The sequence below is a fragment of the Cebus imitator genome, unplaced genomic scaffold (genome assembly GCF_001604975.1).
Source record: "Cebus imitator isolate Cc_AM_T3 unplaced genomic scaffold, Cebus_imitator-1.0 Scaffold455, whole genome shotgun sequence".
In the NCBI taxonomy this organism is placed as follows: Eukaryota; Metazoa; Chordata; class Mammalia; order Primates; family Cebidae; genus Cebus; species Cebus imitator.
In genome coordinates this window covers 1,563,150-1,590,377 of record NW_016107770.1, presented here as the reverse complement: position 1 = coordinate 1,590,377, position 27,228 = coordinate 1,563,150, and the positions used below count along the sequence as shown (strand labels likewise).

At 40.4% G+C, this 27,228-nt stretch overlaps 1 protein-coding gene and 1 long non-coding RNA gene across 11 annotated transcripts in view; one reads left to right on the top strand and one right to left on the bottom strand.

Annotated features, from left to right (window-relative positions):
• Positions 1 to 12,494, bottom strand: part of LOC108291468 — a 37,053-nt gene extending 24,559 nt beyond the window's left edge. The window contains exons 1-2 of the long non-coding RNA XR_001819914.2: positions 12,425 to 12,494; positions 10,564 to 11,036 (exon numbers count right to left, since the gene is read on the bottom strand). This is a non-coding gene — a long non-coding RNA (uncharacterized LOC108291468). The remainder of the gene's footprint in view (positions 1 to 10,563; positions 11,037 to 12,424) is intronic.
• PNPLA4 (patatin like phospholipase domain containing 4) overlaps positions 12,214 to 27,228 on the top strand; it is a 37,534-nt gene continuing 22,519 nt past the window's right edge. For 2 of the 10 annotated variants that reach the window (XM_037732563.1, XM_037732565.1), the window contains exons 1-3: positions 12,606 to 12,729; positions 17,888 to 17,982; positions 18,138 to 18,273. In XM_037732563.1, the coding sequence (XP_037588491.1) occupies positions 17,969 to 17,982; positions 18,138 to 18,273 (150 nt within the window). In that variant the 5' untranslated portion in view covers positions 12,606 to 12,729; positions 17,888 to 17,968. Of the gene's footprint in view, positions 12,345 to 12,575; positions 12,730 to 13,896; positions 14,090 to 17,887; positions 17,983 to 18,137; positions 18,274 to 27,228 lie in introns of those variants that run through there. The other 8 variants (XM_017511852.2, XM_017511855.2, XM_017511851.2 and 5 more) reach the window with 8 other exon arrangements.

Sequence of the window (27,228 nt, the reverse complement as noted above, 5' to 3'; positions counted from 1 at the left end):
ATGATTTATCTATTCGAAAGTTAACGTATGACCAGGACAGTTAACCAAGTACAAAGGGTGCTGTAGAAAACTTCAGGAATGTTGTCCAGCCCATGAGCTTCTAAGTCCCAGCCCCCCAGCCATCATCATTCATTACTGCTAGGACCAGTGACATTTGTCCAATCACATTCTCTCTGCCAGAAATACGGACTAGGATAAATCAGACTCTACGCTATCTGTGTCGTTTGCCTGAAATGAGGTTGTGTAAACTCCAGAGCTGAGGGCAGCCACATTTGGTCATGGTGTGCACACTAAGAAGCAGAGAAAGTGGATTTCCTGGAATGGATGTAAGAGATGCTAAGTGAGAATCCACAAGACCCTGGAAATTCAAAGAGGACAGATGGTTTTCGGCGGCTTTCCACTTCCTAATGCCAATCCACTAGACATCTCCCCTTCCCCGGGCTCTATATTATTATTTTTTAAATAGACAAAAATTTTACATATCTGTCAAGTATAATATGTTTTGAAGTATGTTTACATTGTGGAATGCTACATCGACTTAATTAACATGCCTATCTCCATAACTTACCTTAAAATCTACATTTTACCAAGCATATTGTAACAATAATTTTCTTTATCCACATATAATTTCACTTTTCCTCTCAGCAACCAAAGCAGTCTTAAATAAGGCAATGAATCTCATGAATAGAAATTTTTTAAAAAATTGCCAAGAGTTAATTATTTTGTTCTTTCATGTTATGACTGGTATCTAATAATCATAACAGTCTCACTTCAGGCAGAGCAGAAACTTTCTTCTCTCCCCATTTTCTATGAGATGTTAACTGGGAATACTGGGAAGCATCCCTGAGCAGGGCCAGCTTCATGGGGAGGTAGCTTGTGCAGTCAAACAGGGCCCCGGGCTCAGAAGGACCCCATACTTGGAGTAATGCTTCACTGTGGCCATCCTGAAATCTGTAGTAATTTTATGTTTGAACTTGTGTTTTATAAGGGACGCCCGATGGGACACTGATGTATAAACATGAGCAGAGCGGATACTGGCAATGTGCACATCTGCTGTTCCCAGCCACCTGCTTCATACACATACGATCTGTAATGCTTCATGAGCACAGAACAAGAGACCCACAATGCATGGGAGATCACATATAAAGCAAGTACAAAGGGACGGTGCCACACTCACGGCTGTGTTAGGAGAAATGCTACCAGCCGTATATGCCACATTTTCTCATTTGAACCAGAATTTTCTTAGAAAGCAGAGAGAAAGCAAATGTATACTAAGAAACACACATGACCGAGGAAGCCTGTTATAATCTTTCCTACCCATGTCATCTCCTGGATTGGCCAGCCACTTAAGCTCAAAATGACAACACAGAGGAAAGCAAAAGATAGAAGAGCCCACAGTTCTTTTCCTTTTAGGCCTTTCACACTCAGCAGGTGGAGAGTGTTGGTGCAATGTGTGCATATCAAGAAGTAGAATCAGAAGTGTTGGGCTTGTTTTCCACAGCAATGCATGTGCATGTGTAGGCTACAAAACATGGGTTGTGTGATTGTGATGATCCCACATCCTTCTTAAATGTTCTGACGTTTGTCTTTAAAACCAGCATCATACAATATAAACATGAATGGTGAAGTTTCATGCTAATTATTTACAATTTTAATTTGTTTCTTTACTTAGACATTAAATAGCAAATTTAAAACTCTTTAACAAATTGAGGGAGATAGGCCACAGAAATAAGGAAAAAGCTAGTAATGGCAATTTTTTTTCCTGCTTTTTGTGCAGAAGTTCTTCATTTCCCTTTTGCACAGGACCCTGCATATTACATATCTAGCATTGTTCCTGGGACTATGTGAGTGGGGGAGAAATGGGAGGTCTGATCAAGTACCAGAAGGCTCTGTGCTAGCTCTGCTGGTCTGGCTGGCACCTGGATTGGGATTCCCTGAGGCTGCACCTGGCATGTGTGGCACCAGTTATGTTCCTGATGCTGGACTCCACAGCCCTCATCTTTGCCTCTGTTCTCTGTACCCCTAGGACTGCATCCCCATCTCAGGCCAGCCTGGATTCTCTCAGCTGTTCTGTCACTCCTCATCGGGGTGTACAGAATCTAGATCCCTTGATCACCAGGATGAGGCTTATGTTAGCTCAGGATCTAGGCATATCCCTCTCCCAAACCTGCATTACAGCCCTGGTGCTATGCTGACCAACCAGAGACCCTCTCTAAGAATAGTGGTTCTCAACCCTGGCTACACATTAGATTCACCTGAGAGGTCCCCTCAACTCCCTCTACCCCTGAATCCCTACCACCAAAATAATATTGATGCCTGGGCTCCATCCTAAACTCATCAAAAGCAGCAGAATTTAGAACCACTGTACTAGAGTATTATAGCCCCTCAAGGCCATGTGTGGAAAAACAGGCATGCCCTTTATCTTCCTGTGTGTGTCTACAAGAATGCTCCCAACATAGAACCACGAAGGTGAGGGAAGTAGCACATTAATTTTCTGCCTCAGTACCCCTTTTTCCTTCTCTCACACCTCGACTGTGCTAGTGGGCAGGATGGGCTTTCCCCCTCACCTAAGCAGGGACTTTCCCTGAATTATATCCTGAGTTGGCCTCTATGCACAGATAAGCAGTCCAAATTAGGAGTCCTCATGTTATCACACTAGCTGATGTGGAGGCCATAGGCTGAGAGACTGTACCAAAGCTTTGGGCAGGAATGGTGTCCCCTAGTTGGCACAAGGAAATGGACCCTAAGTCTAAGTCTTGAGAACTCAACATTTAACAGCTTGGTAGAGGAGGATGAGCCTCTCAAGATCCTGCTGGGGTGTAGCTGGACAACCTCATTTCTCAATTCACTTATCAATGTCTCTTTGAAAACGCCTGCCATAAACAACCTGTGAGTATGGGTCTACTTTGCTACTTTTGACTTTGGCCCTGGGGAGGCACCATGGCAAAATCATAAAGAAATGAATCCTGGCTCTGCTACTGATCAACTGTGCAATCTTGAGAAAGCTACTTAGTCTCTTTGTAGATCATTTAGCCACGCTTAAAATGCTAGTGCCAGTGCAGTACCTACCTCACAGCGTTCTTAAGAAGATTAAATGCACTGATATCTGTAAGGTGGTTAGAAGATGAACACAGTAAACACCATCCAAGTGTGTGTTAAGTAAATTAAAAAAACATAAACTTAGCACTCTTTCCTCTAACATCATAAAATGTAAAGCAAATTAAAAGTATACACAGAGAGGTTTTGTGTTGCATATAGTACCATAATTTGCCATTCTAGTATACAAAGTAAAAAACAAAATGAGTATAGAAAGTAAAAAATAAAAAAAAACTAAAGATATCTGAAAACATGTAAATGATGTAAATTACCTGTAATTTCAACAATCACATCAATAGTTAGTGAAAATATACTTTTGGTGGATGTTAAGCATAAGTAAAATTGGGGTCATTGAACCATTGTGTTTGTCTGCATTAACAGAAGGTACTTCTCTTTTAACAATCAAGCAAAAATGTCGTTTCAGTTTCTTTTCCAACAGAAGTGAATGTAACATTTGCCTAGGTTCACAGAATGGCGAAATGAAGCTCTGTTCTCTTTAAAATGTTATCTTATAAATGTTTCTATACCCTACAGAATCTCAATTATTTTCTCTGATAAAACTAGAAAAATGTGCTCATCTTTGGTGCTCAGTGAATTTTCAAAAACTAAATTTCAGAATGATAAAGAGCCTTTTGAAGAACCTTAACCTTATGGTATATTTATGGTGTGTTCTGCTTTCTACAGTTGCTTTTTCTTCTGTTTATTGGTTTGTTCGCTTGTTTTGTGAGACAGAGTCTCACTCTGTTGCCCAGGCTGGAGTGCAGTGGCGCGATCTCGGCTCACTGCCACCTCCACCTCCTGGGTTCAAGCAATTCTCCTGCCTCAGCCTCCCTAGTAGCTGGGATTACAGGCGTCTGCCACTATGCCCAGCTAATTTTTTGTATTTTTAGTAGAGACAAGTTTTCACCATGTTGGCCAGGCTGGTCTCAAACTCCTGACCTTGTGATTCACCCCCCTCAGCCTCCCAAAGTGCTGGGATTACAGGCATGAGCCACTGCGACCGGCCTCTACAGTTGCTTTTTAAGTGAGATGTGAAGGTGCTATGTGGCTATTCAAATGTTTCTATTATGAAAAGTTTACTTTCTTAATATGATATTTCTAATGTATCTTAAGAGTGGGATCATGATCCCTCAATGTGAGGAGAGAGAATAAAACATAGGAAAGAAAGCTTGTTGCTTAAAAAGAAAATATAAATAGGCCTCTCCAGCTTCTGTGTGGGAATTTTAAAAATGCAAAACACATCTTAGGCAGGTATACTTGGGGATAGGCTTTCCCATGTAATTAATACTATTGGAATGACTTTGAACTTGCCATCTCTTTCCTTCACAGAGGATGAATTCTGTGTTTTCATTATTTTAAATTTAGCTGTTTACAGGAATCAACGACAGTTCATTAGAACTTGGAATTTTTTCCCTAGGAATAGAATCACTTCATAAATTCAAGAAATATTGCCCCATATATTATTATATTCTATTAGCCCCCTACTTCTCTGCTGGTTTTCTGAGAATTCAAGTCATAGTAAGAGAGCCTGAAATTACAGCCACCTTCTACACATCAGCCAGGGACCTTTCAGAATTCAACTGTGACTTCCAGCTCAGGCTCCTGACCCACTTTTACCTATTCTTTTTGTAGTTTTCCAAATAGGGAATGCATCTGTATAGTTTGGGATATTATATTGTTTTTGTTAGAAATGTAGTGAAGATGTTGCAAAGAACATTTTTGAAAGTTTATGTCAATAGTATTTTTATTTATGGCTTTAAAACAAAAAGAGGATGTCCACTAAATGGTGACTATATTCTTTTTCAATGTGCCTTACGATGCTACGTTCTGAAGTAAGAGATGATGGAGGAACCTTGGGATCTCCTCCTACTCCTTACATTTTTTTGGCAGAAAAGCCTTATCGTTATCATCACTCAAGTCAAAAACAAACATTTACTTAGCATCTACTTTCATCCTGTGTAAGATAAGATTCTTGCCTCTATTCTAAGTAGTACAGCTCCCTACGGGGAAATTTATCAGAGTGAAATATCATACTTTTACATTGGTGAGCAAGTCTTATGCCCCCTCTCACATCCAAAATAGCCCATGAAATTCAAAGAAGCCAAGCAACCCTACAGATAATTCAATGCTGGACAACATTGATGCCAAGTAACATGTGCTGTTCATTTGAACATATCTAATATTGCGACTAACTTTTCATTGTACCAAACACCACGCTTGTGTTCTTATTTGCTTGGAAGAATGTGTGTCAATTAGATATGTACTACATAGTTTTATGTATCAAAAGGAATAAAGCAAATTGTCCCATTTTATACAGAGATTACAGCTGCCTTTTTGCTTTCATTGAATTCAAAAAATATTTATCAAATACTGCAGTGGACAGGTAGATTGAGTCTGCCAGACTTCTTCCTGGGAGGACTTCCCCACTCAACTGTTTCTGGACCAGCAGTGCACCCATTCATATTTACCCACTGTCTGCACGGCCCATGCTCATCTCCTCATGGGCTCAAACTATCATGTATCATAATGTGCTGTTCACATTGATTACTGCAAGGACATGCATGTAATAAAAACAGAACCAACAGGAGTCTTTTTCTAAATTTGGGACAGAGATAGTGATAAAAGGACTTTTCCACTGATAAGCTAAGAAGATGTGGGGCTGCCTGCAGAATGAAACTATTAAAGAGAAACACAGAGAGGAAGTGACAAAATGGTGGCCTGTTACGGTTTGGCTCTGTGTTCCCACCCAAATCTCATCTCAAATTGTAATTCCCACCTGTTGAGGGAGGGACCCATAATTCCCGTGTGTCACGGAAGGGAGGTGATTGCATCATGGGAACATGTCCCCCATGCTGTCCTCATGATAATAAGTGAGTTCTCACGAGATCTGATGGTTTTATAAGGGGGTCTTCCCCCTTCGCTCACTCTTCTGCTGCCTTGTGAAGAAGGTGCCTGCTTCCCCTTCTGTCATGATTACAAATTTTCTGAGGCCTCCCCAGCCATGTGGAACTGTGAGTCAATTAAACTTCTTTCCTTTATAAATTAGCCAGTCTTGGTATTTCTTTATAGCAGTGTGAGAACGGACTAATACATGGCTGTAACAGCATTCACTGAGTGCCTGACCCAGCCATATCTGCAGTTAGCAATACCACTAGCTCCTTGATTATTTAAACTAGCATATTTTCCTCTGTTAAAGCTAGTTAGATATCTGAAACATGCAGTTTAAAGATTCTTCTATTTTTTTCTTTTTAGATGGCATCTCACTCTGTCATCCATGCTGGAGTGCAATGGTGCAATCTTGGCTCACTGCAACCTCCATTTCCTGGGTTCAAGCAACTCTCCTGCCTCAGCTTCCTGAGAAGCTGGGATTACAGGTGCCCACCACCATGCCCAGCTAAGTTTTTTTTTTTTTTTTTTTTTTTTTTTTTTTTTTTGTGTGTGTGTGTGTGTGTATTTATTTATTTATTTATTTTACTAGAGATGCAGTTTCACCATGCTGTCCAGGCTGATCTTGAACTCCTGACCTCAGATGATCTGCCCGCCTCCGCCTCCCAAAGTAATGGGATTACAGATGTGAGTCACCACGCCTGGCCCAGTTTAAAGATTCTTATTATAAACATTTACTCATTTACCACACTTTAGCTAACTTCTATGTGCTGGAGAAAGCCAAAAAGTACAAGTCATAGTCCCTGCTCCAAATGAGCTTTGAACCTAGAAAGTGGTGGCAAGCATATGTCTAACTGAAATAAAAGGTCAGAGATGCTACAGCAATAAGGTACACATAGTAACAAAGATGAGGGTGTGGCTAAGATTAACAGAAGTGGTTGAATGTATTCCACAAGTACAGTTTGATTTAGGCCTTGAAGAAAAAGTCGGGCTTAATGGGACAAAGAAATATGAAAGGACATTTGAGCAAGAAAATAGTGAACTAAAGGAAGTTTACCTTAAGATTCTTTTAAAATATATTTTTTAATGCCTAACCTGGCTCTTTTTATATATTAGACAAAAAAGTTTATCTAATGAGAGCAAAGGCATGAAGACAAATGAATAGATATATCATTTATTTGGAGTTAGACCTTAGCCAGTAACATAATCCCCTTTTATAACATTGCTCCTAATAGAAATTATGTTTGTTTTACCATCACTTACTTTATGGCACAGCTTCCAGGAAAAGGAGAAATAAAAAAGAGTTACTGCTGCAATTGATCAATAGAGAATGGTAGTTTTAATTAATTGCTAGGCTTGCTTTATTCTTCTTTTCAAGACATAAACAAGTTCTTTAACTGCTATAAATAAACTCATATATAACATCTATTAAGACTTTTACCATTTTAAAATTATAAATATCCAAATATGAATACCATTCACAAATTATGAACAGAGAAAGATCTAACAGAAGAAAGATTCTGAGACTCTTAGTAGCCAAATAACACAAGGCTTAGCATATAATTAGAGCTCAGTATTTCACTAATTCATTTCTGAAAGAGTGGAAGGGAAGGGAGGTCTGTGCAAAGGCTTTAGAGCAGGGCAACCTGGCCTTATAACCTCTGTGGATATGGAAAGGCTGCTTTAAACTTTCATCTATTATATATTTGTCTTTTCTTGAGTCATCTATTATATGTTTCTATCTTTTAACATTGCACAAGTGATATGAGACAATGTATACAAAGGACTGGCATGGAGTAGGCAGTAAGTGTAGTAAATATTAGTAATAAGAGTCTAATAATAGTAGTAGATGCTCAGGAAATCAAGGCACTTTACTAACAAAGAATAGACCAAAATCCTTATTTTGTCTCTTTGAAATGAGGTAATTAGACAATTGAATGTTTTAGTAGTTAGGGTATTTCTTTTGATAACAGCATCAGTAATGACGAGATCCTGTACTCCAAATTAAAATACAGTATTTTGGTGAATTTTATGGAGCATAAGGCACTGAAGCTGTCCACCTGTTTATCACCCAACAATATTACTTATTTGACATTGATATTATTTCCTCAATAATCAGCTCCATGGTAAGAAAAATATATTTGAAGGCCAGAAAGGACTATTTATGTCTGCACAATTCGTGGACACCTAGCAGCCATGTCCACTGTATAGCTGCTTTGCGATAAAGTACACAGAGCAGAAACTACAGGTTTATTTGATTGGGATTTTTAAAAATATTTAGGATTATGTATACATGTGGTACCACACACCCACCCCCTGGCTATCAAGGATCTGAACCCATTTTCTACAAAATATATCATTTAAGTATGAAAACTCTGAAAGCTTACCTGCTTTACTATCTCTGTTTTTAGCTCAATGCATAACATTACATTTGGAACCCTTCACATATTAAATTAAAAGGAAGCTTATAAAATAAATGTCACATTTAAAAATTTTTTCTCTTTAATAGTTTGATATTGAGTTTCAACACCATGTTAGAAGACCTAAAGATTGTCATATATTATCAGATGTATTGAGTCATAAATAAATTATATTTCTAAAGGATGTCTATTTTCAATTATGTTTTCAGATTGCTATGGTCTGAATGCTTGTGTTCCATCCAAAAATGTATTTGTTGAATCCTATCCCCCCACGGTGATGCTGTTAGGAGACAGAGCCTTTGGGAGGGGAGGAGGTCCTGAGGGTGGAGCCTCATGAATGGGATAAGTACCCTTAATGAAGTGCTCCTTGCCCCTTCCACCTGGTGAGGACAATGCGAAAAGGTGCCATCTACGAACCAGGAAATGGGGCCTCACCAGACACCATCTGCTAGTGACTTATCTTGGAATGCTCATCTTCCAGAACTGTGAGAAACACATTTCTATTGGTTATAAGCCACTCAGTTTTGGGTATTTTGTTATAGCGGCCTGAACAGACTTAAACACAGATGTTATCAAAGAAAAGTCTTATTTTGTTTTATATAAATATGCAAACATATATATAACAGAAATAAATATGTAATGTTATATATATATGAAATATAGTAAATATATAAAATTCACATTTTTTAAAAATATATTATTCCATTTAGAAAGAATTTACCCAGTGTTCCTTTAAGTAGTCAGTTCTTGTAGCATATTTTTAATAGAGGGAAAATAGCCATGTGCAATGTAAAAAGCACTTACATTAGTAAGAACGGTTTGGTTTGCAAGCTTTAGAAACTCAGTTCTAACTAACTTAAGTAAACCAAATAGAAAAGGGTAGGTGTAGTGGGGAAAGCAAGTCAGGAATATAAAATACATTGTTTATGCATGAAAACTTTGAAAGCTTACCTGTTGCAAGCACTGTAATTAAGGAATTCTAATACAACAACAGAAACACTCAGGAAATCCTTACCATCTCTATTTTTCAGTTCAACGTGTAATATTATATTTGCATCCACAGGCTCAAGAGTTGCAAACACAGACAAGAGATTTGTTGTTTTTAAAAAAAAAAAAAAAAATACTTGCAATGTTGATCGACAAGAGATATTAAGGTGTTAAGATGCTAAGAGGGGAAAATGAAATAATACCACAAGCAGAGTAGATTGGAAGAACTGATTAGACTCAAAGATCCTGAGATATGGTCCTGTCCCTGGAGCAGAGGTGTGGACAAGCATCCCTTTTCCATGTCCATTTCTCCCCCTTTATGGGATACAGGATAAAATCTCCTGGGAGGGAGTACTGGAGAGGAAAAGGAGCCATCAAGGGGGCATTTTGTTTATGTGCTGGGTGCTACTCTAGGCACCTCCTAGAGTTAAAGGTTTCCTACTCTGTAGCTCCCGGTGCGCAACCAGGGTTATCTGTGTGTGGCTTTGCAATACCACATCATCACACCTCTGTAATTACACATCAGATGTCTCCCTACCCACTGGACTCTTGCATCCCTGATGATAAGGGCTAAATTATTTCAACTGTGTATGCCCTGTACCAATGCAACCTTTGCTATACAACGGATGCTTAATAATTATATGATAAATGGCTAAAAAAACCCATTTGAAACTAAATTACTAAGGATAACAGAAGAGCAAAAGTAAGCAAATTAATTACAGAAAAAAAAAAAACATTTTAAAGGGCAATTAAATTACTATATATTCAGATCACAATGGTAATTTACTTCAATCCAACATCCAAAACAAATATTTATTGATCATATACTATGTGCCAAGTGCTAGGCTTGGCAATCAGATGACAAAGACAAATGTGAATGAATATGATATTCTTCCTTACATGAGAAAGCTGAACTCTTTTAGTTTTTTCTCTAGAGATAAGGTTTCACTACCTTGCCCTGGCTGAAGATGAACTCCTAGGCTCAAGTGATACTCCCACCTCAGCCTCCTGAGTGGCTGAGACTACAGGCACATGCCACCTCACCCAGCTGGGAGCTGAACTTTTAACTAGTTACATGGAGATATGATATGAGGCAGAAGGGAGTAAGGAGGAAACAAGTTTAAAATTTTAGGAGTTAAATTGTGGAGCATTTTGCTGTTCCAAAGAGACTTACCTTTGGTGAGATCTCACTCTGCCAGCCAGGTGTAGAAATAGTGGATGCTCTTATCTTTCCTTTATGTGAAAGAGTCCAAAGTTGTGGCGTTCATCCAGGCTGCCCGGTGATAAAGTTTTCATCTGTCTCCTGAATCGACCTGCTGACAATGTCCAAGTGCAAGAAATATTTGTTCTGTCAACAGCATCCCAGATTCCAGTTCTGTGAATCCAGTCTCACCTTAAACTTCTGATGCCACCACATCACTTTAAACCAGACCACCAGTCTTAGTCCATTCAAGCTGCTATCATAAAGTATCATTGACTGGGTGTTTATAAAAGAAATGTATTTCTCACAGTTCTGGAAGATGGAAGTCTGAGATCAAGGTGCCAAGATGATCAGGTTCTGAGGAGGGCCCTTTTCCAATTTGCAGTCTGCCATCTTCTTGTACTTGCATCCTTACGTGGTGGAAAGCGAGCTCTGGGGTCCTTTTCCTAAGAGAACTAATCCTATTCATGAAGGCTCCATCCTCGTGACTTAATTACCTCCCAAAGGCCCCACCTCCTAATATCATCACCTTGGGGTTTTTAAATATGTGAATTTTGGAGGTATCCATTCAGACCATAACATCGCCAAAGGGTTAGACAAGTGCTTCAGGATTCTGTTAAAATGCAGATACCGATTCAGGACATCAGGGATGGGACCTGGGATTCTTCCTTTCTCATGAGCTTCCTGGAGGATGCAGTTCTGGGGAGGATCACATTGGACTTAAAGAGTTAGAGGACTGTGGAAGGTTTAAGGACTGAAGTGTGTCCTGTATTTTCCTAATGCAGGTTGTGCCTTCCCTTCACTAAATTCTGGTGGAAGTAAAGAATTCTGAGTAATGGAGTCATTCTGTGATCAGAAAACAAGGTGTTTTCAGGATCTATTTTCTCTAAAGATTAGTTACATGAATTAAAAACAAAATATCTTTCCTAGTCATCACATCAAGGACTCACAGAAGGTGCTGTTGGCCAGAGGAGACACCCCAAAAGAGAAAAAAAGCCCAAGCCAGAGGCAATCTGTAGAGCTTCACCCCTCCTCCCTGTTTTGCTTAAGGTAGAGACTCCCTCGCCATCTCCCAGATGCTCCTTTGTAGCCTCAGAGAAAGTAAATCTCTGTCCTTAAATCACAAAGGACAAATCACAAAGGGAGCCTTCAATCACAAAGCCAAAGATTCCTCCAGGCTTGGTTATTAGGATTAGATAGGGAAAACCCTGTTTGGGGAGAGAGAGAATTGTCAGAGTCCTTTAAACCTTGGTGACCATGGCAGGCATCTTGGAGGTCGCTGAAGCTGCTTAAGTCTGAGCCAGTAGTGCCAGAGGACAAAAAGACCACCTGCTCACAGCCCCATAAGTGGAACGAGCTTTCCAACTTAGCTCTCTCATTTCATCATCTCAATCTGAACATGAGGCACACGGGAAACTCAGAGAGGTTATGCTACCTGCCCAAGGTCACACAGCATAAGGTCAACTAAGGATGTGAAAGTTCCCCAGGGTCATAGTCCAGCCTCTCTTTTCGATGGCACTTCGGAAAAAAACTAAAGACAAGCCTTAAAAGGCTGCAGGAGGTCCAGCCACCGCTTAGCCGCTGGACTCCGCCCCTAGCGGCAGCTGGACCACCCAGGCGGGCGGAAAGGTGGAGAGGGAGGAATAACTTCCGGGAAACAGAACGTGAAAAGAGGCGGGCACTTCCGGGGCATAGAAAATAAGGATCATTAAAGGTCAGTAGGCTCGCAGGTGACTTCCAAGTAGCGTTAAAAGGTACGCAGTGATTAAAACACCTCTCTAGGGTCCACATCCTAGAGACGTGTGGACCTGTCTCTAAACATCTCTCTAGGTACTTGAAGATAACATAACTCTAAACGAGCAAGTCTTGCCTGCGCTGGAGGACGCTCCGATCTAGCGGCCACGTTAAGTACAGAAGTTTACCTAGAGCAGGCGGAGCCGAACAGACGCCTGCGTCGGCGCGATGACGTTACATACCTGCGCGGGAGGCGGCACCTACCCCTGCCGCAGGACTTTACTGGGCAGGCTCGCGGCGAGCGTAGCCCGGCCTTCATAGACGGAAGAGGGTTGAGTGACGGTCCAGCCCCGCCTTCTGGTTAAAGGGACATACTCAACACGGAACTATCCCGGGGCTGAATTGGTACGGAACCCTGGGGCCTGGCAAGGGCGTGGAGGGTTGTGGTGTGCTTCTGCGAGACTGATGCGGGCACCACCCCGGCCCCGCCGGCCTCCAAGCCACCGGAGAGCACTGAGCCTGTGCTGACCGGGCCTGGCCTCCTGGATGCTGAGCACTCAACCCTCTACCCGTCCCCATTTGCAGAAGTGGAATCAAAACTGGGGCTCGGCCCGGGATCGATGACCGGGACTCAGTCTACGCGGACGCCAGCGCAGCCTGCGGCAGCCGAGCCTCCTACCCTCACAGGGCCTGGCCGGGTGCATCAGAACAGGCTGTCTTAGGTCCCTAAATTTGAGGCCCTGGCAATGTGCCTAATATTGGGGTCCCTGAATGGGGCCCTTGGGTCCCCAGGGAAACCCTGAGACCCTCAGAATGGACAGCCTTGTGAAATCACAATTTCATTCAAGTGGGCAAATTGTGCCCACTGAGGCAAAGGAAAACATATAATTTTGTATTTAGATGTGTTGCAAGTATAAAGTGGCCTGGCTGATACTGCATGGAGCCTTAATTTGCCTTCACCAGTTATGACCTCAGTTTGTCTTGAGATATTTGGCAAAGAAATGTATTGAGTGATTGCTTATTGCGTTACTGAATAATTGTATTGGCGTTTATAAAAATAAGGGTGCTCACAATAGAAATTGAAAAGGGAAGTACGGAGCTATATTTGACATTTTCTGACACACTTGCCCAGAACAAATGTGTTTTTCATTTGGAATTTGATACAGTCTCTAATAATTTTCTCTTTCCATAATTGTAGCGCCGCCCCCACCCGGCAAAACGTTTCAAAGGGTCAAGAAAAAAAGACCAAATGCCCTTGCCAACTGTAATCCTACATCTGTTTCTTGACAAGTAATTAAATCTTAGATTGCATGATAATCTATGTACCGAATAAATGTGGAATGTTGTAATTTTTTTTTTTTTTTTTTGCACTGTTGAAGACTTGGGTCAAGGTAAGGAGAGAAAGAAAATCTTTGAAAGATTCCTGTGTTTACTTAGAATTAATTGAAACGACTGTGCTTAAAACAGGGGATGATGTTAGAAGAAAGCCTTGGAACAATGATTAGCATAAGATTACACAGCACCTGGTAAACTATTCCATCTTAACAGCATTTTTGTTTTTTGTATTGCCAGTGCTGCAGCTAGAATGAAGCACATCAACTTGTCATTTGCAGCGTGTGGATTTCTGGGCATTTACCACTTGGGGGCAGCATCTGCACTTTGCAAACATGGCAAAAAGCTTCTGAAGGATGTCAAAGCCTTTGCTGGTGCTTCTGCGGGATCCTTGGTTGCTTCTGTTCTGTTAACAGCACCAGAAAAAATAGAGGTAATTAAGTAGTAACTTAGGCTGTGTTCCTCATCAAGAAATTAAGACTCAAAGGCAAACATGAGCATTGACTCAACTAAGTTAACACTGCAGAGAAATAGTCCTTTGCCTTGGAAACAGAAAGGATTAGGACTTCTCTTTTAAAATGTAATCATTAGGGATCTGTGCTCTGGTTGTGGAAAAGATTATTTTGGGTGACAGTGAAATAAGGAAATAAAATGCCTTATATTACTCTTGAGTTTTTATTTATCCTTAAGATTCTAGCTCTGTTCCTTTCAAGCAAAGAATATTTGTTTCTATGCTCATGAGAAAAGCATGGGGGCTATTTTCAAGGTCATGAACATGTGGGCAACAAGTCTGTACTCACTGCTACTTAGAAATAGATATATAAATTAAAATGTGGGCATTCAGTTTCTGTTAAGTGGTCTAGGAATTTAATTCCTTTTTAATTCTCACAGTAAGAGGAAGCTCTGAGTTCCAAGCAATTTATCCAGAACTAATACAAATGAGTCTTCATTAAGTATTTTATTTAATGCAATCTATGTTTTAAAAATCCGTTTTCTGCTATCCACACAGTGATCAATCATTTGCTGACTGAGAGCTGGATTCTGTAGTTGGAGAATATTATATTTGTTAATCATTACATACTCTAGCAGCTTTGAACAATAGTGAAATAACAATTTAACACCCTCATGCCCAAGAATGAATTTCAGTCACATTTAAAATTCCAAAACCATGCAATTTTAAACATCAAAATCTCATTGCAGATCTGTTGTGAGCTGCTTATCAAAGGGAAGCTAGGTTTGAGGCCAATCATTCAGAAATCCACTTATCTTCGTGTCTTTGTATGGTTGATTTACAGAGAACTAGAAAAGTGATTTCAAACTGCAGAGATTACACAGGATGAGAACCTTAAGTCATGCAAGGTATAAATGAGGTTAGAAAATTTCCCCTAAACTAGTAGAATCATATGCTTTGAATTACAAGCTACCTCCTTCCCATAACTGTGTTTCGTTTTTGAAGCAGAGGACTCTCAGGGCGTCACTTCTTCCTTTTTACTACAGTCTTTCCTTCAGCTGTGGCAAATCCTGAGCTCTGGAGTTACGTAGACTTGGTTTCTAATTCTGAGCAAATTAAAAAATGTATGATTTAGAATTAACCTGATTTGGAGATACTGCAATAATACAGCCACTTATACTTAACTGAAATTCTGCCATGTTGAGACATTGAATAATTTACCTGAATTGGAGACTTGATATCATATTCGCAGATCAGTTTATTTGTTGTTACATATTTTTTGCACCAAATGAGAGGCTGGGTTGTGTTGTCTGATGGTGTTGGTATGATGAAAAGGTGTCTTTATCTGGTGCTCCCATGGGAAGGTGGAAAATAATTTTCTTTGTTTCCTTGGGGCATCCTCATTTGTTCTTCAAAATAATTTTTCAGCCGTAGTAAACTTTTGACTTAAGGTTATTTTATTTCCTTTATTTTTAGCATTTGAAATAATCTACCTGTAGGATAGCCTTGAGTTTTTTTAGCAAATGTTTCTACCTACTCAGATTTACGTTCACTCAGTTCTCACTGATGGTTTAAGCTCCTCAAGTTTTTTACTGTTGTGTCAAATACATGTGTAATTAATCTTGTTCTGAGCTTATGCATGAATAATTAAGAGGAGCACCTGATGCTGGGCATATTTTAGGTAGTAGGCAAATTTAGACATTGATATGGAAGAGCTCAGTGCTGCAAGCCTTTCCTCAGTCCTCACAATTTGCAAGGAAGCCATGGTGCTAGACTCAGTGGGGAAGTCAAAGATGAATTGGTCTAGGATATGTAGATTATTGAATATAACTAAAATCAGTACAAAGAAATAGGCTAGATGGGCAGTCTAGGTCAGTAAAATGAACATACATTTGGTGAGGCTACCCGCATTTCTCACCTAGAAGCTTCCTGCAGCCTATATCCATTCAAGCTCCCTACACTCCACCTACCTCATGGCACTTAGAGTGATGTCACCCAAAGGCACATCTGATCACTTCATTGCCCTCCCCCCACCCCGGGGCAGGGGCTCTCTATTGACTTAGAATAATGTGGCCCGGGTTTCTCAGCATGCATCACAAGGACCCATGTGACTTAGCCCTACTTGTGGCACACCACAGGGACACATTTCAGCTCTGTGCCCCTCTCAGAGTTGTTCTTGCTATTGTTTTTACTATCCTCTGCTTTCACCTTTGTCCCCTGTCCCATTCCTGTTTATATTTAAGTCCCAGCCCAGGTATCAGATGGGAGGGAAACCTTTGGCATCCCATGAGGTTGGAGGTTGACACCCACTCTATTCATTTTAGGTTGCTGCTTTGCCAAAGGACTTTCAAGTTCGTGGCTTAAAACAGCATGTGTTTATCATCTTCCAACTCTGGAAGTCATAAGTCTAAAAGGGCCTCACTGGGCCGAAATCAAATGTCCATGCTCACTTTCTCCAGAGTCTCCAGGGTAGAATTCATTTCCTTACCTTTTCCAGTTTCTGGAGAATGCCCAGGCACCTTAGCTCCTGACCCCTTCCTTGATTTCTAAAGCCATAAGCACAGTGTCTTGAATCTCTCTAACTCTGGCTCTCCCACCTCCCTCCTTCCCTTACAAAAACCCCTGTGATGACATTGGGCCTACCCAGGTTATCCAAAAGTATGTCCTCATCTCAAGGTCCTTAATTGCATCTAAAAGTCCCTTTTAACATAGCAGGTCTCCTAGTCACAGGTTCTGGGGACTAGAATGTGGACATCTTTGTGGAGAAGAGAGACCTCTGCAATAATATAGCCACTTAACTGAAATTCTGCAATGTTAAGACATTGAATAATTTACCTGAATTTGAGACTTGATGTCCTCATATTCTCAAATCAGTTTACCTGTTGTTATTTATTTTTTGCACTAAATGAAAGCCAAACACACCTCATGAGGGCTGTCATAGCCCTCTGTGACCTGCTCTTGGAGGCACTTAGGATTCTCATGAGCACAGATCCTTTGCATCTTGTCCTCTCCAAATCCCAGTGCCTAGCCAAATCCCTGGTGCCCAGTTAGTTGCTGAATTAATTCATTATTTAATACAAAACAGACTTCGGTGCAAATCCTGACTCTGAGACTCATTTTTAATGAAATATTGGGACAGGCACTTGAACTCTCCAAGCCTCCATTTTCTTATCTGTTAAGTGGGGTGCTTATACCCACGTTGCAGGATGATGTGAAGATGAACTGACAGTGTCACTCCCTGGATCCCAGTTCAGGGTAGACAGGAGCATCCCTGAGAAACTTTATAAAATACCAGTGTCCAAGATGAATCTCTGAAGACTCTGATTCAGTCTGTGCAAACCATAGATGTCACCACTCCTATTTCTGTCACTGGTGCTGTCATTTGTAATCAACTCTGTTTTAGGGTTGTAATCAAACTGCTGCTGAGACCACAAAACTGGGGTAGGAGAGAAGGTTAATTGCACTGAGGAAACCTTTTGAAGAATGTGCTTAATTAAAATTCAGATTGCGCCTTCAAGGATTTTTCAGATGAGGGCAAAGGCCATTTAAGGTGCTTTACAAAGGAAAAAAACAAACAAAGAGATTAGGATTATAAGAATGTATAACTTGCAAAGGGCCTGAGAATGGTGGGTGAGGCCCTGGCCAGGTGGGAAATTTGCACACATTTAATGATGTGACACCCTACATTTGCTGTTGGGTCTATAGAATCTCAAGTTTTAGAAGTGGAATGATTTCTTTCTTTATAATACATAGAGTCACTTCTTAATTTTCTTTTTCTAGGAATGTAGCCAATTTACCTACAAGTTTGCTGAAGAAACCAGAAGGCAGTCTTTTGGGGCAGTAACACCTGGTTATGACTTTATGGCCCGACTAAGGTATACAGAGTACATTTTGCCCAAAAGTACGTGAAGACAGAGTGTTGACGACTCTCTGTACAAACTGTGGCAAGCTCAGCATTCTCTCTTGTAAAATATTTACAAGGTGTTCAATAATTAAAGATGAATAATGCAGATTGCTTTTTCTTCTTTAGAAGTGGAATGGAGTTGATTCTTCCTTCCGATGCTCACGAGCTGGCTCAGAACCGACTGCACGTATCCATCTCCAACACCAAAACCAGAGAAAATTACTTAGTCTCCAATTTTTCCTCCAGGGAGGACCTTATTAAGGTAACAGAGCCACATTTCCCATTTGAAGAAATCAGCAAGTGCTGATTTCAATACTTCAAATAAAGTAATGAACATTACCACGTTCTTTAGGTCCTGTGTCTTATCAGGCCTGATAGATGGTTAAATGCTCAGTAAATTATGTGTTTGATGAAAGCATTCACCAGAATCCCTCCTGAGGCTGCTGCCTCATGATGCACTGTGATCCAGAAGCTCCTTGTACTTGTCAGTGTTTTTCTTCAATATTCAGATCTCACATTGATTATGTGAAGCAAGTAGATGGTGAAGTTTAGTAACAATAATAATTCCTGAAATTTATGTAGCAGTGATGTAGGGTTTTTAACATGTACTCTCTTATTCAATCCTTCAAGTCCTTCTGTAAATCAAGTAGGACAGATGTTATTGTGACCCTTTTATGTTTTTGTTTTGAGATGGAGTCTCACTCTGTTTCACAGGGTGGAGTGCAGTGGTGCAATCTTGGCTCACTGCAACCTCCGTCTCCCAGGTTCAGGTAATTCTCCTGCCTCAGCCTCCTGAGTAACTGGGATTACAGGCATGTGCCACCATGGCCANAGGGTTTCACCATGTTGGCCAGGCCGATCTTGAACTCCTGACCTCAAATGATCTGCCCTCCTCAGCCTCCCAAAGTGCTGGAATTATAGGCATGAGCCACCATGCCTGGTGCCTTTTATGTTTTTAACAGAGAAGTGAATGGAAAGATTTTATGTGATGTACATACCTATGTACCCAAGATTATCCTGCATGGCAGTGGGAGCCAATTCTGGTACCCAGGTCTCTTAACTTTTCAATCTAATGTTCCATTTTGTTTCTTCCATTTTGTTCTAATGTCTTTCAGTCCAAACACATTTGAAAGTTGATTGGTTGAGAATTCATCATCTCTGGAAAATCCTTCAACTGATTGATTTCCAAATAACAGTGTGCTTACTATGGTAATGCACTGAATATTTGTAAGGTAGAAAGGGTGTACTTCTCTTGAAAATTTTTCTTGTTTTTCTCTCTAGTGCAAATCATAACAAGCTTCAGGTAATATAGAAAATGTAGGTTTTCATACAGCAGAAAGTAATGGGTTGAGAATGAGTGGTAAAATCCCATCTATTTGGACACTGCCATTTGAAATACTTAATGAAATGTTGAATTGACAAGTAAAATTACTTTGCCACTTAATAGTTTAGAATATTTTTCCTTGATGTCCCTATTACATCAGTCTCTCACTTATAAATTAAGAGCCTTTCTATCTTAGAAAAAGACATTTTTCTATTATCTTATTACAATATTGTGTAGACTTGACAGTGTAAAGGGAAGAGCTAGGCAACCCATGCTAAGTAGTCCTAAGTCATCCATGTCCAATACAGAGAAGGCTTGCGGTGGGCAGGCATACATCTTCTTGTTTACCTCGGAACAGACTGTGTGCTCTTGTGACATGAAATGAGGGGGATTCTGCCCTCAGCCCTCCCTTTCTCACATAGTCCATCGCTGGCTTCTGTGTCTACAATGACAGAACTCTTAGCCCCTGATCTTCCTACATCCAATCCTGATTTACATATCACTGTTTAGCATGCTACCTCTTTTACTGCTGTCTTGGTTAGCTTGTGTTGTCCATCTTCCTTCACCAGAATGTAAGCTCCAAGAGGCAGGGATTTCTCTGGTTTGCTCACTGCCGCAGCCCAGTACCTGCCTCACTGCCAGTCATTGTATAGGCACTTGGTAATATGTATGAAACAAATGGATATGAACCAAGGTGCCATCTGTTATACTGGCCCGATTTAAAACAAAAGAAAAGAAAGAAGCTGGGTCCTCCATACTCTATGACCTGGGCAAAATCACATAGCTGGTGGGGCCCAGCTGGGACTGTGGTCCATGTGTCTAGCATTCTTCCCTAACTATACCCCATGCTGGACAAAATGCTCGTCCATCCTCTGTCTTCTGGTAGACAGAAGAATGACACCCAAAGGTGTCGTTACCCTAATTCCCAGAACCTGTCCAGATGTAACTTTACCTGGCAAAAGGTATTCTGTCTGAGATAAGAGGATGATCCCGTGTTATCCAAGTGGACCCAAACTAAATACATAAATCTTGAAAAATGGACACCTTTCCTGGATTCTGTGTACCATTGCTTGTTTGGAGATGTAGGAGCCACATACCAGGGGAGCACAGAGGCTTCTAGGAAAGCACTTCCCTGCTGACAGCCAGCCAAGTAAAGGGGCCCTCTGCCCTGTAACCTGTGGAACTGAATTCTCCTAACACCCTGAAGGAGACACAATGTCCCCTACAGCCTCCAGAAAGAGACACAGCCCTACCGACACCTGGATTTTCCCCAGTGAGACCCATACCAGACTTTGGATCCTCAGATTGTATGACAATACTTTTGTCTTTTATGAAGCAGTTAAATTTGTAGTAATTGTTATAATGGAAATAGAAAACTATTGCTGTTAAGTAAACATGACGTTTTTCTAGTTCCTTTGTTTTGGATAATAACTATTCAGAGAATTGCTGTAATTACTTGAGTTCATTGAACAGAAGAGAAATTGTTGATATAAATGTATAATACTTTGTAAGGAGAATATCGAATAATTGACATTTATTCTAGGTTCCACAAGAAACATTCTACGTGTTTAGGAGGATGTTTTAACATTTTTCAGAACTAAAAAGAAGGAAGGATGAATAGTTAGTTCCTTGATAGCAGATGGTGACTATCAAACTGTGTGAAACCTATGCCTGGAATTCTCATGAAGCATTTAGCAGAAAAGAGTGAGAGGGCAGGAAGACTAGGGATGATGGAGCAAAGGAAGAAGCATGAAGGGGAAGTAAAATAACCCTCCCTGCAAGGTAGGGACATAATCAAGTGTATTTGTTCCAGTGAAAGAAGAGACTGGTGGGAGGATGTTGTATGAGGTGGTGCCATGGGAGGATGGTAGTTCTGACCTTTTTGGTTGGGGTTCGGGGAGGCTGCCTGAAGGTCACTCCACTCCCCTTAGATGGAGATAGGAGGCTCCGAGTTCCTGAAGCCATGTACTGAAGCAGCTCAATGATGGGTCGCTATGGGTATCCCAGGGCTTGGCATACCTGGCTCTGAACACACAGCCTGGGGTCTTGATATGATTTCTCTGTGCCCCCCTGCCCCAAATCTCACCTTGAATTGTAGTTCCCATAATTCCCATGTGTTGAGGGAGGGACCCAATGGGAGATAATTGGATCATGGGGACAGTTTCCCCCATCCCATACTGTCCTCATGGTAGTGAATAAGTCTCAGAACATCTGATGGTTTTATAAGGGGTTTCTGCTTTTGCTTCTCTCTCGTTTTCTCTCTTGCCTGCTGCCATGTAAGAAGTGACTTTTGCCTTCCACCATGATTGTGAGGACTCCCCAGCCACATGGAATTGTGAGGCCATGAGACCTCTTTTTATTTTTTCTTTTAATTTACCCAGCCTCGGGTATGTCTTTATCAGCAGTGTGAAAATGAAGTAATACAGGTCTACTTCTTAGTATCTGGATATTCTGTAGATGGAGGGGTTGGGGGACACAGAGAAAGAGACAGTTGATTAAAACTCAAGATAGAGTAAAAGAGTATAGGAGAGCATGAGATACTAAACACTGATTATTTTTACCTCCTTTAAACTTTGCTCCATGTATTTTCTGTGTTTTTATCATTAACTCATTTATTCTGCTACTTAATAGTTGATTTTTTTTAAATGCCTAGTTTTTCATCACCCACTAGCTGACTGATGCTGTTTGTTACAGAAAGTCCCTATGTACCTGAAAATCCAACTAGGAACTTGTAGCTTAGAATGTGTGTGTGTGTGTGTGTGTGAGACAGAGACAGAAAGAGAGAGAGAGTGTGTGTGTGTGTGTGTGTGTGTGTATTTTAAAGTCTTTTTGAATGCCCTCAAGGATGATTACTTGTTTTATGAGCATCCTGGTGATCATGTCTAGGCCTGTTGTTTCCTAATGTTGTCCTCTTGGACTGATTGTTTTTAAACCTCAGTTTTCTCATCTCTGAAATGGAATAATTTGCACAGTAATACTAACTAGTGTTGCTGTACGGAATAAGATAAAGCATGTGAAAGTGTGTTTTAAATGGTAAACCCATTTATGCATGCTGAATGGAGCCAGTATTTCATAAATAATGAAAGAATAAAATAATAAGTCACACACACCCCTGCTCAGTGCCCTTGTATGAATCTGTCATGAAATTTTAAAGCCATGTTAAATCACAGCTTTTTTTTTTTCTTTAGGCTGAATAGGACTTACTTTTTCTTATCATTGTTATTCTTTACCCACTTACTTATCACCTGTCTTCATGAACAACATGCTAACTGGTATCTATAATACTTCAGGAAATGGTTGCTCCTGAGTTTTTGCCACCGTTAGGCATTTGATTTCACAGCTCATCATTATAGGCCTTCTTTTTTAAGAGAAATAATTTTGTGTGATGATTCATACTTAATTTATCTTAATGAGCTTCACCTTTAGTGGCATGGAAAATCACTCATTTGATAGCTCCGATGCTAGTTGATTGTTTTCTTGGAACCCTTGATGACTATGTGGTCCAACTATTCATTTTATTTGGGGTTGAATTTCCACAGAATTTTGAATCTTATGTCCATGGGTATTTAACTCAGTCTTTTCTATTTTATAAACTGTTATAAGACAGATTCAGGCCTTAAGGCATTCCTTTGTTCAGAATTCATTAGTGCCAACCATTCCCCTCCTTCCTAATAGTGACTATACCGACAAAGGGAAACACAGATGATGTCTGCTACTCAACTACGTGAAGGCGGCCTGCAGAGAGGAGATCCCTTTATAGAGTTAACCAGAGCTTCAGAAGGCCCCCCTCCAAAATCTTGTCTTTATTTTCCATCTATCTGAGAGATTTATTTCCAGGTGCCACACCCAGAAAAATGTTTCTTCTAAGGATCAAATTCATGACCCTTTATGTCTGTGGGCGCCAACAGATCAAGACCAAGCTGAGATCAGCTCCTGCAAATGCAGATAATTTATGGGATGGAAAAGAGTCATGGAGGGGTGGTGTACACCCACCTAACCCTGTTGTTGGTGGACTCTGGGGCGCTCGGCGAGTCTCAACTTCCTGGAGCCTTGCTTTCTTCATCTGTAAGATGGAGACCTTCAGAACAAGGTCAAATGAAGTATGTATGAAAGTATTTCATCAGCTCTTAAGTAGATACCAGATGTGCATGGTCACCTTCAAGTGCCTCCACTCTCCAGATATCCATCTCTTTATACTATACGTTATTTAGCATGATTCCTTCCTGATACCTCTCCTGGTGTGCCACAATGCACATTATACCCTGAGTGTCAAGTGTGTACATTTTACATAGCAACTCATTCATTTCAAGTTCCAGATTTTATTGTGAGTTGTTTTTCTTTAGAAGCATGCATGCAACCAGGAAATCTAAACACATTTTAATATTAGCCTTCAGCAAACATAACTAGAGAGATGAGCCCCTTGGTGAAAAGAAAGTCATATGCCTCCTCCAAGGCTGAGCAGAAGTGATGTGTAATTTAACACTGCCATGGTGTGGTGGAGTTCCACTACTTCCCTGAATTGGTACAAATCATTGAATTATTCATTTTTAAGACTGATGCACAAGTGTTTTCTGAAAGAGTTTTTTGACATGTGTGAATGCTGTAGGATAGAGGTACCCAGGAAGCCTTTCCTGCACAGTAATGTCCTGACCCTCGTGGGAAAAAATTGCCCTGTCTCTATTGCAGTGATGTCCTGAACTTCTTTGCATGTGTGAGAATGCTGTTAACAAGATCCTCTCACATTTAGCCTTGTGAAGGTGAAATGAGAACTGAATTTAAGATTGGTCATTATCTTGGAAAAACTGGGGAAGATAAATTTGAATCTGTCTTTGAATTTCAACTACACCAGCAGGTTCTGTATAAGCAGTTAGATTCTCATTAAAGTCCACAGTAAACTTTAGGCATAAATGAAACTTGTTGAGAATTTAATCCCTAAGGAAGCTAGGCCACTTAATTTTCTAAACACCTCTTTTCTACAAAATGCAAAATGAATAGAGTCAATCAGAACGTGTTAGGAATGCGCACCTGGCAATGTTTTGTACTGTTGCTAGAAGAAGTCACTAGCTCTCATTTTTATCATTGTGTATATAGTAAGAACACAAATCAGTGGTTTCACATATGTCCAACATTTAAAGCTCTGTACCAAGTGATGGGGTGTGAAAACTATATCCCTGCTTTCTACATGAGCGTTCTCAACCACAAACACTGCACTCCTGGCAGTAGGGGCCCAGATTATTCCCCAGATAGTTATTTCTTTTGATAGCTGTCTGTGCTTTGTAGGGATTTTAGCAGCATTCCTGGTCTCTGTTCAGTAGATGCCAGCAGGACACCCCCACCTTCCACTCCAGGTTGTGACGGACACATTGATAAATGTCCCTAGGGGGTAAAATCACCCCCAGCTGAGAACCAGTGCTATAGACATGTTGAGGTTCATTGGCGAGGTGAATTTCACTGGGAATATTGTGAGGTAAGATACACTAAAAGCACGTGTTTAGGCATAATATTTTATGACATGACCTTAGAATGTCAGTCTTTATCTCCTTTCTTAGGAAATCCTATTTGCCTGTAATAAAATGGCAGTAAGCTGACTACAAATAAGAAAAGCTGCTTAGCTCTTAACTATCTAAAGCTAATTTCCCCACTAAACTTAGTTTGATATACAAATCATCAGTCCATATAAAGGGAGAGTCAGCTATGACAAAAACAAATACATTGATTTGGAGGAGTGACAAGTATTTTCCAGTTCACTGTACTTTTCATATCATTCAGAAGGATTCTTACTGTTATTATCTGTAGGAAAGTAATTGGATAGCATTTTTCATCCAAATATCTCAAAATAGTTCCAAACATTAACTTGTGAACTCTGCATTATACTTTGACACAGGGGAAAAGAAAAAAAAAAAACATACTTCTAAGGTTAGTGATTTTTTTGCAGGCCTTATGTTTCTCTGCAGAATAATGAAATAAATCATTATATTTATGGAGTGTCTTTTGTTCTTTAAAGACCTCTAAGTACTGTAATTTCACAATATGTGCACTATCTACAAATTGTTCTAGTTATTGCTTTGCAGTGTTGCATTTGCTGAATAACTTCATTAAATAGCTACATTGTGCTTGCAAAACATACCCAGGGTCTGTGATTATTTTTTTTAAAGCATAGCCAATTGATGATAAGGCCAGATTTAGTTAGGGTGAATGCAGTTACCTTAACTGTAAACAACCTTTCTCTGAAGCCAGTGATACCATTGCTACCGGTGAGCTGAGAAGGTTGGAGTTGAAGATACTTGCTTTCTGTCCTCTCTCTCCCATTGATTTATTAAGTGAGCTTCACCAAATCACCTAAGGTGCTGCTCACTCCTGCTTTGCCTCTTTCTGAAAGAGACATGGTTGCTATAATGTCACAGTATTGCATTATGCAGGCCATTTAAAGCTGAGATTTTGAGAAGAATGTCTTCGTGAGGGCATGTGTGCACTGACTTTTTGTAGAAGATTGACAGATCTTATGTGAGGTTGTTATTATGCCTTGTAATAAATAAATAAGCACATAAAAAATAAATAAAAGTGCCTGCTTTCCTTTGGGAAACAGTGCTCCAAATTAGCATGCTTTCAATATTTCAATAAACAAGCGATGGAAATAGATGTGCATAAAATTGACCAAAAGATGAAAAAAGACCCATTGTGATAAATCTCACATGTATACATTGGCTCTGGTAAAAATATACATTTTATATTAAAATAAATTGGTTCCAGAGGCAGTCTCAACCACTTACTAGCAGAGAGACCTTTGAGCAACTTTATCTTTTTGAGACAGGGTCGTGAAAGAATTAAATGAGGCATTATGTTTGAGGCAAAGTCTACTTCATGAGTATATGACCTGTGCATTTGCATGGGGATCCACCATCCAAAGGGCCTCACCATTGGTTTAATGCTGCTCTCCCAACATCTTAATATTCTCCATACTTTCTGAACAAGAGGTCGTGCATTTTTATTTTGCACTGGACCGAGAAATTATTTAGCTGGTTCTGGCACCTAGCACCAGTATGGTGCAACAGAATCCTTTCACATATGGCTATTTCTCACCTTCTTTCCTGCTGGAATCCCTGTGTTATGTTGTTACCCTTGAATTTGCCACTGCTGAAACCTGAGGCCACAAACGCTTCTTTGGGCACTTGTCAGGAGCCTCCTGCTGTAGGAGCTGTTACAACCAGGCTCTGTGCCTTTGCAACCAGCCTGCCAACAACAGCATTGGGCAACCTTCTTTAGTCCCACTATCGAGGTAGGAGGAAGAGTGTTGGGTGTGTCCATTCACATCACAGAGAAGGGAGAGAGATACCCAACAAATGTTTGTTGAGTATTATCTTTGCCAAGGGCTGGACATACAAGGAGGGACACAATTCCCTGTCCTTTCAGTGGGTTTTTTGGTAATGAGGAAACAGGAGACATGTTCAAGAAAGAACCACTGCATAAGAAAGCTATGGAAGTTCCCTGGACATGGTGCAGAAATAAACATGGCAAGAGTGGGTTCCACCTGTGTCGGGTTGCAGCTCAAAAGAGGATTTTCCTATGGAAATTGTTAGACTGGTGACTGAGTCTGTAATTTAGTTGCAGAGTTCAGAATAAATAGGCTTTTGAGAGCTGACCCAAAAACCATACCTATAACATTGATTTTTGGAGGAAATGCCTTCTGAGTTGTAAATAATTGTAAATGGATAATCTACAAGTCAACATTTGAGCCATAATCCATTTCTGAATAATGTATGATGAAAAAAAATCTCAGCCGGGCACAGTGGCTCACCCCTGTAATCCCAGCACTTTGGGAGGCTGAAGCGGGCAGATCACGAGGTCAGGAGTTCTAGACCAGCCTGACAAACATAGTGAAACCCTGTCTCTACT